Below are 13,700 nucleotides of genomic sequence, written 5' to 3'. Positions count from 1 at the left end.
CAGTTGACTGATAATATCCGGTATGCAATTCCAAGAAATCCCAGAGTGGTTTTTTAGCCTCTGCCCACAGCATGTAAAGAAAGGCAAGAGATGAACTAATCGATACCAGCAGCCCAGCTGTGACCTGGCACATAAAGAAATCAAGAAAATAAATCCCGCTCATAATCTGTATAATTTAACACTTGGAAGAAAGCAACATCTGGGATCAGCTCCAAGCAGGATAGTATTGCCTGGATGGGTCTGTGCTTCCTGCACTGTGTTAAGGTCCATTATGAGGTGATATCCTCTGGTTCATCACCAGTTCACCCAAGGCAATGTCTTCTCCCTAGCAAGGGTTAACACCGCCCCCCCCCCCGCCCCACCCCAAGGAGGAGAGTAAGGAGAAGGAAAACAACCACCAACATCTACTTCTCCCCAGTAGAGAGCTTGGCAAAGGTTCCCTTTACACTTTGAACAGAGGGAAAGCTGGAAGCCTTTCTCAAAGGTGGGTCCAGGACAAACTATTGTCTTGCTAACTGGTCACAGTCCAGAAAGAAACCCAATGTAAAAAAATATGGGGATGCTAAAACAGTCCTTTCAGTGAACTCCAAAGACCTATCCCCAGGTGAAGCTGGGCGGGGGGAGGGGTGATGCAGGAATCCCCGGTAACTGTGACTTCCTGCAAAGGCTTTCTAGATTTTTTTTAATTGCAGCAAACTGAATTTCAAACAAAATCAGATATCACACATATCTAAATCACTGTCCCAAATAAAAATAAGTACGTCAGTGGACAGGACGGGGCATTATGGATTTTACTAACAATCTTTTATTTCCTATAATGTTCTCTCTGTGTGTTAGACCTTCTGGGAGATTATAATTGCATTTGGTTGCTTCAGGCTTGCCAGGGAGTCTGGCTTAATAGTCTCAACCCTAAAAGGAGTAACTGTCAAGGGGCGACCCAGCTGATATCAAACAACAAAAACGGGAACTGTAATCCGCCTGAAAAGGGAGGAGGGAAAGGAAGGGAGACTCCTGTATTCATCAGTTAACATTAATGTCCTTTGTTGTTCACCTTTGCACAGAAAAGCGAGCACTACCCTGTTCCTTTTTCTCTCAACACCAGTGTCAGCAGAGTCCTTTCCTAAAACCTGTCTCCCTGCCTCGAAGATCCAGGCGTTCTGACCCTCCTCCCCATTATCACTCTACAGCCATCCTCCACGGCCACCCCCGCTGCGCTTGCCCTGAGTGGAGAAGGTGGTCAGAAGTGAAAACACTGCCGAAATATCGGTTCCCCTCCAAAAACCAAACAGCCGAGAGGCACAGATGTTGAAATCTGCCAATCCCCCGCGACCCCAAACACACACCCCAAACATCGGGGGGAACGAAGGAGGCTCGGACCGGGCTCGGTCTGTCAGAGCGGGTCTTTAGAGGACTATGCCACCTTCCGCACTTCGGGAATGCTAACCCCATCCTGAGGGATTTCTGCGCTTCCCTACTGTTTAGGGACGTTCTCGCCGCGGGATTGTCGTCTCCCTCACCGCCCTGGGAAATCGTTGCGGCCCATTGCCGTCGCTCTGCCGCTTTGGGCAAGAAGGGTATGGAAGGAGAAGAACCCCGTTGGCCTCCTCTTCCAACTTGACACACAACGCGCCCCGTCGCCACTCCAAACTCTGCAGGCTGAGCCCCAAGCGGGCGGGCGGGCGGGCCGCGCGCTTCCCCAGCCGTCCCGGCGCTCGGGGTCCGGTTCAGGGCACGCCAAGCAAGCGGTGGGAAGAGAAACCCCGGCGCGTACCCACTGCGTCCGGAGCTCCCTCCGCAAAGCCCCAAACCCACCGCACGATGCCAGGATTAGGCATTTCCAGCCCGGCGGAGCTGGAGGGGCGCGAGGGCAAGGACGAGAAATGCGCACCAGCTCCGGCCAAAGCCCAATAAAAGTTCGCCCGGCGGAGACTCACCCACGCCGTATTTCTCGTGCTCCGTAGGTATCCACATGGCTAAAGGGGGGCACCGGGGTTTCCAGGCTTTGTAATCCCCGCGCCCCTCAACCAGCTCACAACAATGCACAGCTCGCGAGTAGCGGCTGCAAGCGCAGGAGCCCGGCAGCCCCGCGCGGGCTGCGGGCGCTGGGCAGGGTCTGTGCTAGCAGCTCTCAAGCCTGGCGTTGACACCGCGCCACCGAGGCTGCGCCGCCCGCCGCTCTCCCGGCAGCAGCTGCTCACAGTCTCCCGACGCGCTCCCGGGTACCCGGCGGCGCAGTCATTGTTCTGATTCACTGAACTAAGCGAACACGCCGGGGCACTCTCGGGCGCACCCCCGCCCGTCAGTGCCTCTACCAGCCCTCTCTTCCCAGGGCCCCCACAGCACGCCGGGAATTGTAGTTCTCTGTCTCTCCATCATGGATGGGGGCGTGGTAGTAGCGGTAAGGGGAGGGGTTAGAGTCCGCTCGCCACATCCTATTGGCCCAGGCCGTGACAGCGCGGCGTAGGCGTGGAGGAAACGGCGCGTGGAGGAGGCGTTCACCTCAAGTCACATTTCTATTGGTACCGGCCCGCCCCTGTCCGGCTCCGCCCGGTGGCCCTCCCTTTTTTGCTAAGCTGAGAAATGGCTGCCCCCAAGACCCAGGGGGCTGTTGCTGGACTGGAGGAACAAGATCGTGAGAGCTGCAGTGGAATCGCAGGTGTAGACTGTGAAGGTGAGTATGGTGCCCTCAGGTGCAGGCGATTTGTTTTCCTCTCTTCATCCCCCGACTGCAGCTTACTGCCAATAGGACCCTGGGAGCCGTTCAGCTCTGAGACCACCTGGGCGCGAGGAGACCACTGGCAGAACCTATTGGGATGAGGGGCGGGATCGAAGACGGCTATTTGGCAGATCGATCCCGGGAGGGCGTAGAAAACGAGATGAAATGACATTCCTCGCAATTTGGGAAGCGCTGTGGGCATTTGTCTTCCGGTTTGGAGCTCCCAGCTTTGCACTTGCCCGTGGGGGGGTGTGGACCAGCTCCGATTCGCGCGTGTGAGATTATAATTCTGGGATTAGCAGCTCCTTTTCCTCGCGAGTACTGTTGGATTTGGCCTCCTCGGAGTTGTGTTTTATTTGGTTTGGGAAGGGTTTCCAGTTGCTGACTGGTCACTGCTCTCCACTACATATTAGTTGCCAACTGGATGCCAACTGGACCATATTAGTAGTCTGTTGACTGCTCTGTGCATTCTCACATATTGAATGTGGAGCCTAGGAAATCTTCTTGGGAAGTGGAAGATTTGCACCTGTGAGTTCAGAGAACACTTAAAGAGGGTTATGAAAACCGTCACAGCTACTTGGTCTCTACCCCACTGCTATGTTGACCTCTGACCTACTGGTAGTGACCATAAATCAAACTCTGAAAGCTGCAGGTAGATGATGTATGGGACTCCTTTTAAGTCTTTCCCTGTTCCACCCCTTTTTTTGCCTTGGTGTGTAACTTAATGTAACAGATTGTCTTTCTCTAATGGATATGATTTGGGACTTAAATTTGGTTCTCAGTCTTTGTTGAGGTTTTCTGCCTTCTTTGTTTTTTACCTTCACAGCAAAATTAACATTTAGTATAAAGTTTTTATCTCAACAGCACAGAGATTTAAGTGCAGATTCTTCCCAACTCCCATCGGTGGAATTCTAATTTCAGTACTTATCAATTGATAGGCTTGTGAGTTAAATATAAACTTACCCCACTCCTTTTTCATTGGTTGACCATATGTTCAGCTCTTATTTAATACTAACAGACTATTAGGATTTCCATATTCTTCAAAGTTCCAGAAGGCTGCCAGTTTAAGAAGTAAAGATGGAATCTTTAATCAAATTAAATCTCTGAATTCAGCTCATGGATATGCCTTCCAAAATCATACAATTCTCAAAAATCATTAATTATCTTAAAATTATGAATGTTGCCAGGCCCAAGGGTATATGTCTGTAATCCCAGCAGCTAGAGAGGCTGAGACACAAGGATGGCAAGTTGAACACCAGCAACTTAGCTAAACCCTGTCTCAAAATAAAAAATAAAAAGGACTGGAGATATGACTCAGTGGTTAAGTGCCCCTGGGTTCAATCTCTGGTACCAAAAAAGAAATATATATATTTAAAGATGTATATAATTTTTGTAAAAATATGTTTCATTTTAAACATTTCAATTCATTCAGAGGTGTGTGAAGAAAAGTTCTTCCACCATACAGTCTCATTACCAAAGTTATTAGCAGTAACAGTTTGATGCATAGATTTTTTTTGACATTTTCTTGTATGACATTTATATGGTTTCAATTTTTTTAAATAGAAAGGAATAATTTTAGTAAATTCAAAGATCTGCAGCTTGCTTCTTTCTCTTGTTATCTATCATAAAACTTCCATATCAGTATATTTGTTGTTTCTGTTTTTTTTTAAGAACTGCACTCAGATTCCATAATATGGATGTTTTATACTTTAACCATTCCCATATTAACAAACATAGAGGTGGCTTTACTTTTTCAATATTGTTGCAGTGAATATCTTTATATACATAGACCCTTGTCTAGTGGCTATTTATTTCGTCAGGAATTGTTGAATCCAAGGTTACTTTTGAATTTTTAAAATTTTGATAGATGCCAGATTTCCCTCTTAAAAGTTATTCAGCATAATATTCTTGCCAGTAATATACAAATCCTCACTAACTGTGAGGAAATCATTAATCTATGGCTGATATTTAAATGATTATTGGATTGAATTAAGTAACTAAATAGAAAGCTTAATTTTAGGCTTCAACTCGTTCTCATCGGAAGTATTGAATAGCAATGAATTTGCAGTGTTGGTAACATAAAAGAATTCCTTACCCTGGTTCGGAACTACCCAGTCTTCTCATTGACTTGTAGCAGTCAATAGGAGAGCTTATTGGTTGGTTTCTATGTCATTATTATAAGGTAAAGTTTTTATTAAGCTTTCCCCTTAATAATGTATGTGTCATTCTGTGACTTTATCAAAATTCTTTTCAAAGCCAGCAAAGTGTGATGCAAATTTTAAGTGAAATAATTATATTAGAAGTATATTTATTATTTTGGTTAGTCAGCCACTTAGGTTATCAAGTATATCTTTCTCTGTAAAATCGTATATTTTTTTTAATTTCTTGAAAACTGCCACCTTTAAGAGGTTTCCCTCTAGCTCTAATTAAAATCTCAATCTTTATGTTTGATATCCTGGGATAGAGGGACCTAAGAACTTTTTAATAGAAATCCTTGCAGTTCTACAAAATTCTTCTAGAATGAGTCGCAGAGTGATGTGTAGACAGATACAGCTGGTAACTTCACTGAGACCATTTTCTTGCCTGGCTTCCTACACCTCCGTCTGTCTCCAGGAAGGGCCCTAAATTGATTGGATCTCAGACCAAGTCTTTTACAACAATGCTTTCCATACATTTGAACAGAATTCGGATTTCATATTGTTCCCCAAATTTTCAGATAATAAATTGATGCTGGGAACTTAGCTGGGGACTTGCCTAGCATGTACAAGGCCCTGGGTTCAATCCCTAGCACCACAAAACAAAAAAATAATAATAATAAATAGGTAAAACATCTCTCACACTTGGGCGTACATTGCTGATATATGTTCTTTTGCTGTTTCTAGTAAGAAGTCAATAAGAATATATCTATGGTTTAGTATTGACAATAGTTTTAGGAGTATTTTATGACTGGGATGATTTCTTCTGAAATTGTTAACTAGTACCTCTATTTGCAATATTCTGACAAAAATCTTTTCTCTCTCCAAATATATGCCCGATGAATGATGGTTATGGTAATATTTGGATTTATATTGTTTGTCTTTTGGAGGCTTTAATATCTCATTTGTGATGTCTCTGGAAGAAGTGGGGGAGTGTAGCACTTAGAGTCAAATCTGAGCTAAAAACATCTTTGATTTCTGTCTTGCCCTCAGATTCTGAATTCTGTTAGTTACCAAGTCTTACTTTTCTGTACTTGAACTGTATTTTGAATCTGTCCCTTTGCTTCATTTCTACAAGCACTATTCTGTTTCTCACCCTTACCATCACAGCTAACTTAACCTGTGTCCCCTCACCTCTAGGATTATGCTTTTGAGAACCAAACCTTGTTTTGGTTTGCCCAATCCTGTTCTTGGCACATTGTCAATGTTTAATAAATGTTTGATCAGAACAGTATTCTAGTCTGGACAGTTGAAAAACCTTCCCCTTGATCTAAGTCTTAATTTTATCTCCCTTAATCTGTATTCTAAAACAAGTATATTCATGAGTCTTGAAATCTTCATTAACTCAGCAACATTTATAACTAACTCCATATTCTCCGTGTGACATTTCATCTACTTTTCTAGCCTCACCTTCAGTCACCTGCTTCCTTTCCCATATGTCTGCCATCTATTTACCATATCAAAATAGTTATTTGTTGACAACTTTTTCTATTGCACTGGACTGTGAACTTCTTGAACACAAGAGTTGTCTTATTCTACTTTTATTTATCCAGTGTTTATCATAGGTTCATGTAATAAACATTCCATAACAGCTTAATGTTTATAATCTGTTTGAAATTTATTTAAAGTATTTAGAATGGCAGCTATTTTAAGCAGAGGAATTAAAATAAAAACTAGTAGATATTTTATGCTTGTGAAACATGCATACCAATTAGAAGTACAAAGTATATCAGGAAAACGATTTTCTGTCATAACTAATCATAGTTAGCATTTCCATATAGTTCTTCATTGTTTTTTAAAAGTAAAGTTTTAGTGTTGTTTATATAATGATTGCATTTTTAAAGGATGCTTTAGGTCTGGACTTTATAACCTGCAACCCATAAACAAATGACTCACCACATGAAACCTTGAAATCTGTCTTCCATCATCTGTATAGTTGTTACCCAGTTTCTACAGGCTCTCATCCTATTTCCATTTATCAGCATTGTCCATTCTCATATATTTGGCATGACAATGGAAACCAGACTAGACCCTATTTTGGAAAACATATAAATTTCAATTCTGATATTTAATAGCTGCTTAACATAGATTTATTGTATATGCTATCACATTAATGAAAATATATAGTATATATTGTGTACTACATGTTCTACCTTGCAGAATTACTGTGATTATTTTATTGAGTTATGTGTTTAGTAAAGTCCAGCATATTTGCTATAATAAAGCAAACATTTGTTGCTTTCTTCATAAAGATATGCCCAATTGAACTATAAAACTGCCTGCTCTCTGATGCTCTATTCACTTAAGGAACAATCTAAATTGTGTAACCCAGGGGAAACTTAGGAATGTGCTGGTGATAACTGCTTATGCTGCCAATGCTCTCTTGGAATTTGGGGGCTGTCAGAGGATCTTTTAGTGCTGTGTACTGGTATTCCAACTATGTGTTCTGAAAGCCCTTTATATTATCTTCTTTATCATTCCTCACCCCTACATAGTGCTGCCACCTTCCCACTCCCACACATTCACTGAGTCTTCAAGAGGGTAACCTTGTATACTGGGATGGCCTTGCAATTAATAAACCAGAGAATGTAACAGAAGAAAGAGAAATGCAGAAACCTAGTCTTCTAAGTCTTGTTTGGTATAAATTTGAAAGGGAACTTAATACAAAACATTCTTTGACTTTCCTATAATAAATGCACAGGACCCATCTTATATAGGATACTAAGAGAGGAGCCATTATAAAAAGGGATCTTATAATAATGATGCTGATGATGATAGCTAACATCTGTTAAGTACTAACTCTACCAGGTACTGTTTCAAATGCTTCCACCCTTGAGGTATTATTATCCCTTTTTATTTATAAATGAGAAAACTGATTCAAAGAATGACTTGTACAAGATCACTTACTGAGAACTTTTATCCTATGCACTAGTATAATGATTTGTAATAGTAACTTCCATTCAATGAAGTCTGAAATAGACTTTCTTGAACATAAATGTGTTTTAAAACTAATGTTACTATCACAAGGCAGTATGATACAGTGAAAAAATTCAAAGGCCAATCTGTGATGAAATCCTAGTTACTTACCAGTCACAGGTCAGCTAACATCTGAACCTTAATTTCTCTTCTATAATAAGAGTAATATCATATCTGTGTGCTGAAATGACTCAGGAACATAGTAGATATAGTAGCTTGGTCTTCAATAAATTGTGACTATTGTTTCAGTTATAAGTATATGCACATCTTTGGCATGTATGTCAGAGGTGATACAAATGATGATTTTGATATACCTTTTTGCTCTTCATGATCAGATTTCATTTGAAGCATGTGTGGGTACTTTTATCAGATAATGAATTTACATATACTTCTCATTATGTAGACACAGACCTATTGTTCATACAATCAAATAGCATTGCCCTTCACAACACATGTGCATATACTTTCATCTTGAAAAAAACTGGATTGGTGATGTTTATCAGGTTCATGTAATAGAGATAATGCTTTCTTCTAAACATAAATTATGGTATGTAGAATCAGGCAATGTACATTAATTGTCATCACCAACAGCTGAATCTTTAAATACTCTTATTAGCTTTTCTTAGAAATTTTGACACAGAATTAGGGTTCATGTTGCTATGACTTACTAATAAATATATCAGACTGATTGAATTGTCATTTCACTGACAATACCCAAGACTTGCCACCTTTAGCTGAAACAAGTGTGTTCTACTGACCTACTTGATCCAAAGATGAGCAGGGGAGCTTTTTTCAAAAGTTGTGATGGATATGACTGATGTGTCTTCTGTTTCTGTTTACATCTCAACTTAATATTCATTGTGACCAAGAGCATTCATTTGTGAGAGAGTCAACTGGGGTTGTATTGTTGTTCTTAGCCCTAGAAACCAAGAAAAGTTTTCTAAAGCTAAGTAGGATTTAATGGGAGAAGGGGGAATCAACAATTGAAAAGTGATAGAATATTTTAAGTAATACCAAGTAGGATTCTGTGAGGCTTTCTCTGCAGGTAGTGTATTTTAAATAATAAATATATTAACTAAATAAAACATATGGAAAGAAAAACTGGAATAGGAGTCAGAAGACTTGAATCCCAAACCCTGATTTTCTATTCGTATTAGTGTAAACTTGAGAAAAATTATGTAACCTCTCTGAGCCTTAATATCATCAGGAAAATAGTGCTGGTATCATTAGACAGTTGAGTAAGGTGATGTGTTAGTCAGCTTTTTGTTGATATGACAAAGTATCTGATAAAAATCAACTTAAGAGTTTATTTTGGCTCATGGTTTCAGAGGTTTCAGTCCATGGTCAGCTGACTTCATTGCTTTCAGACCTATGGTGAGGTGGAAACATGGTGGAAGAGGAAAGAAAAGTGCTGACATCCATAGCAGCCAGGAAAAGAAAGAGAGAGAGAGAGAGAGAGAGAGAGAAAGCAAGGAGCCAGAAACAAGATACAATCCTCAGGGCCATGCCCCCAAAGAACTTTCCCTTCAACTAGGTTCAACTTTTACAGTTTCCACCATCTTCCAATAGTCCATCTCCCAATAGTACATTCAGATTATGAATTCACCAGTGGAAATCCACTGATAGGATTTGAAAGCTCTATCCTTATCATTTCCTAAAAGTCTAACCTCTGAACATTGCTAAAGTGGGGACCAAGCCTTCAACATATGATCCTTTGGGGGTTATTTCAGATCCAAACCATAACTGGTGGTGTAAGTGACAGCATTCTTGATGTGATGAAAAATAGGGATGAATAATGCTACTGATGAAGGTCTATTACAAGAGGCAATGGTGGGTAGAAGTACAGGCTTTGAAATGAGACAAACTGGAATCAAAAGGGACTATTAATTAAAAGCTGTGTTACCTTGAGCAAATCATATGATCTGATTATTATCATAGCTGCTCCTGTTGCTACTACTACCAAAGTCTGGATATAATTTTAAAGTGATATAGACTAATCAAAGAACATAAAAAGTATTTGGGAGACCCAGGCAGAAGAATTGAAAGTTAATGAGTAACATAGTGAGACTTTTGAGACTCCGAGACTCCATCTCAAAAGACAGAAAAAAATACATTAGAGCTAGAATCAAGACAAGTCCCTGGTTATATATGCAAACCCCTTAAAGCCAAGGACTATCATATACATTTTGACTTCATCCTCAGGGACAGTGTCATATTGTGATGGCATTTAGTATTGATTGGTACCTGTGGACCAACTCTGTGTGAGGTGCTCTAAGGGACACAAATGAAAAATAATCCTGGCTTTATCAACGGGGACATTTCAGTGTAGTTGACAAGGCTTGGTATTCCTGTCTTACCAGAGTTAATTGGAGAGAATCATGTTTCCTTATCATACTTGAAAGAAGTAGATCCATTAGAATCTTCCATTAGAATTATCCATTAGAATTATCTGAGGACCTTAGCATACCAAGGATTTTAAATGTGCTTATTTTTTTAAAAAATGAAATTCACATTCTATCTCCTGGTTTCTCTAACACTGCCCTTATTTCCTGTTTTTTCTTAACTGAAACATGAACCTTCCCCTCCCTGAAATTAATGACAGAGACCCTGCCCTTAAAAAATAAAAAAATAATAATGTTTTTATCCAAATACTTATATTTGCTCGTTTACCATTATAGACCTCAGAATTGTAATTGTGGTTATTTATTTAACATAGCCTTCAGTTGTGTAACAACTTGCTATTCACCAGTAATAGCCAATTAGAAAAGAAAATATCTTGTACACAGCTAATCGTAATTACCATTATAAAGCAATTATTAGCAGAAACTGTTGTTGAACTGTAACATAATATAAATCAAGCTATCTTTGCTAAAGCACAACTAATTTCCTCAAATGGAGCGGGAAAGAGAAAGGAAAAGGTGAGAGAGTTGGAAAGCACCATTAGAATTTCTTACAAATTGGTTTATGAATAACTTTTGAAAGCTTTGTAAGTCTGTGCCCACTCATAGTAGAAAGTAATGGATGTAAATGGAGTAAATGGATGGTGTTGGAGAAAATAATGCTAAGTGAAGTTAGCCAATCCCAAAAAAACAAATGCCAAATGTTTTCTCTGATATAAGATGACTGACCCATAATGGGATAGGGAGGGGGAGCATGGGAAGAATAGATGAACTCTAGATAGGGCAGAGAGGTGGAAGGGGAAGGGAGGGGGCAGGGAGTTAGCAATGATGGTGAAATGTGTATGAAGACATGAATTGGTGTGAATATACTGTATATACAAACAAATATGAAAAATTGTGCTCTATATGTGTAATAAGAATTGCAATGCATTCCACTGTCATGTATTTAAAAAATAAAATCAAATATTTTTTAAAAAGAAAATAATGCTAATAGCCAACTGGGACACAGAGTTTTTTAGCAACAGTTATCATAGAAAATATGGTTTAGTGGACAAGGAATAAGAAGGCCTGCGTTTTAATACAATTTCTGCTTCTAACTGACTAATTTTAGATAAGTCCTTTGTACTTCTGGTTAAGATTTCCTGATTGTAAATGAGAGAATTAGATTGTACTAACACCCTTTCAACTGCATCTTCCCAGTATCAATAAAAGAAAGAAAAATTGAATTTATGGTTAGGAAGCCCACATTATACATACCCAAAGGAAAAAACAAGCCTAGGTTATTTCCTTGAGCATTAGTTGCACATGTGTGGGTCATTAATCATGTATACCAAGTTAGAAAATTAGCTGAGAACCACTACCAGTTTATGACCTAGGGCCCATCACTCCAAAATCATGAGGATGCATCCTATCTCACCCCATCCCACTCCTTTCCAATTATTATAAACAGTGCAGATCTGAGAACTATTGATAGAACTGAGACTTAATGCAATCAGACCTTCTTATCCGTTATGTGCAAGCTTATGTATTCTTGATGCTATCGAATAAAAGGATAAAAATAGTTTTGGTCTTTCCATCACAGATCTTACGGCCTAAAAACCATGAGAGGTACAGAAGTAACTGTATTACAGAGTAGAAGATGCTAAGGAATGTCAGAGTTATGTAGAGTTGAACCAGGAAGAGATTATTACCCATTGGTACTGGGCTTTGAGGCTAATAAGAATGAATTTGTATAAACAATGAAAAAGCATTATAGACCTAGGCAACGACAGAAAAATGAAGGACATATACAGCAAGTATCAAGTCTATTTATTCTACTTAGAGAAAATGATATATAGATTATATATAAGTGGGGGCACTGGAAAAGTATAGAAATGAAAATTGAAGCTAAGTCATATAGTTTCATATGTTGGAACTTGATTTCTGCAGGATATGAAGCCTTCTTTCTCTAATTCATTGCATAATCGATTCACCCTGCTTTCTTAGTCCAAAAGTTGGTTTATAACCTTTCAACACCTAATCCTCACATGGTATAACACTGTTCCTCATACCGCTTAAAAGGTAAACAGAGTGCTCGCTTCGGCAGCACATATACTAAAATTGGAACGATACAGAGAAGATTAGCATGGCCCCTGCGCAAGGATGACACGCAAATTCGTGAAGCGTTCCATATTTTTATAACATGAAGAAACCAAACTTACGAGTCATCGGGATAGAAGAAGGTACAGAGATTCAAACCAAGGGAATGAGTAACCTGCTGGATGAAATAATTACAGAAAACTTCCCAGAAATAAAAAAGGAAACAGATGTACAAATTGTAGATGCATACAGGACACTGAGCACACAAAATCACAGTAGACCAACGCCAAGACACATTGTTATGAAGATATCCAATATACAGAACAAAGAGAAAATATTAAAAGCTACAAGGGAAAGGAGACAGATTACATTTAGGGGTAAACCAATACGGTTAACAACGGATTTTTCAGCACAGACACTGAAAGCAAGAAGGTCATGGAACAATGTATTTCAAACACTGAAAGACAATGGATGCCAACCAAGAATCCTGTATCCAGCAAAATTAAGCTTCAGGTATGACAACGAAATAAAAATCTTTCATGATAAACAAAAGTTAAAAGAATTTGCAGCCAGAAAACCAGCATTGCAAAGCATTTTGAGCAAAACACTACATGAAGAAGAAATGAAAAACAATAACCAAAACCATCAGTGGGAAGTGCCTCAGTAAAGACAGAGGGCGAGGGGAAAGACAACCATGGTGAAACAAACTAAATTTTTTTTTTTTTTAAAAAAAGGATAAACAATCAATCATGGATGGAAGTTCAAACCATATATCAATAGTAACTCTGAATGTTAATGGCTTAAACTCTCCAATAAAGCGACATAGGCTGGTATCATGGATTAAAAAAACAAACCCAACAATATGCTGCCTCCAGGAGACACATCTGATTGGAAAAGACATACACAGGCTAAAGGTGAAAGGATGGGAAAAAATATACCACGCACACGGTCCTCGCAAGCAAGCAGGGGTGGCCATCCTCATATCGAATAAAATCGACTTCAAGACTAAGTTAATCAAAAGGGATAAAGAAGGTCATTATATACTGTTAAAAGGAACCATTCACCAACAAGACATAACAATTATCAATATTTACGCACCAAATAATGGTGCTGCGACATTCATAAAAAAAAATTCTTCTCAAATTCAAGAATCAAATAGACCACAACACAATAATTATGGGAGACTTCAACACACCACTCTCATCATTGGACAGATCCTCCAAACAAAAGTTGAATAAAGAAACTATAGATCTCAATACCACAATCAATAACCTAGACTTAACTGACTTATATAGAATATATCAACCATCATCAAATGGCTATACTTTTTTCTCA

At 39.5% G+C, this 13,700-nt stretch overlaps 2 protein-coding genes across 5 annotated transcripts in view; one reads left to right on the top strand and one right to left on the bottom strand.

Annotated features, from left to right (window-relative positions):
- DOCK4 (dedicator of cytokinesis 4) overlaps positions 1 to 2,321 on the bottom strand; it is a 446,200-nt gene extending 443,879 nt beyond the window's left edge. For all 4 annotated transcript variants that reach the window (XM_081285589.1, XM_081285590.1, XM_081285587.1 and 1 more), the window contains exon 1: positions 1,935 to 2,321. Coding sequence is in view for 2 of the 4 variants with exons in the window: in XM_081285587.1 (XP_081141713.1) it covers positions 1,935 to 1,971 (37 nt within the window). In the remaining 2 variants the exon portion in view is untranslated. The remainder of the gene's footprint in view (positions 1 to 1,934) is intronic.
- Positions 2,322 to 2,535: 214 nt separating this feature from the next.
- Positions 2,536 to 13,700, top strand: part of ZNF277 (zinc finger protein 277) — a 136,632-nt gene continuing 125,467 nt past the window's right edge. The window contains exon 1 of the mRNA XM_081284580.1: positions 2,536 to 2,671. Coding sequence (XP_081140706.1) covers positions 2,581 to 2,671 — 91 coding nt within the window. The 5' untranslated portion in view covers positions 2,536 to 2,580. The remainder of the gene's footprint in view (positions 2,672 to 13,700) is intronic.

The sequence above is a fragment of the Spermophilus citellus genome (assembly GCF_964194105.1).
Source record: "Spermophilus citellus genome assembly, chromosome: 3".
NCBI classification, from domain to species: domain Eukaryota; kingdom Metazoa; phylum Chordata; class Mammalia; order Rodentia; family Sciuridae; genus Spermophilus; species Spermophilus citellus.
This window is presented reverse-complemented; position numbering and strand designations above follow the sequence as displayed.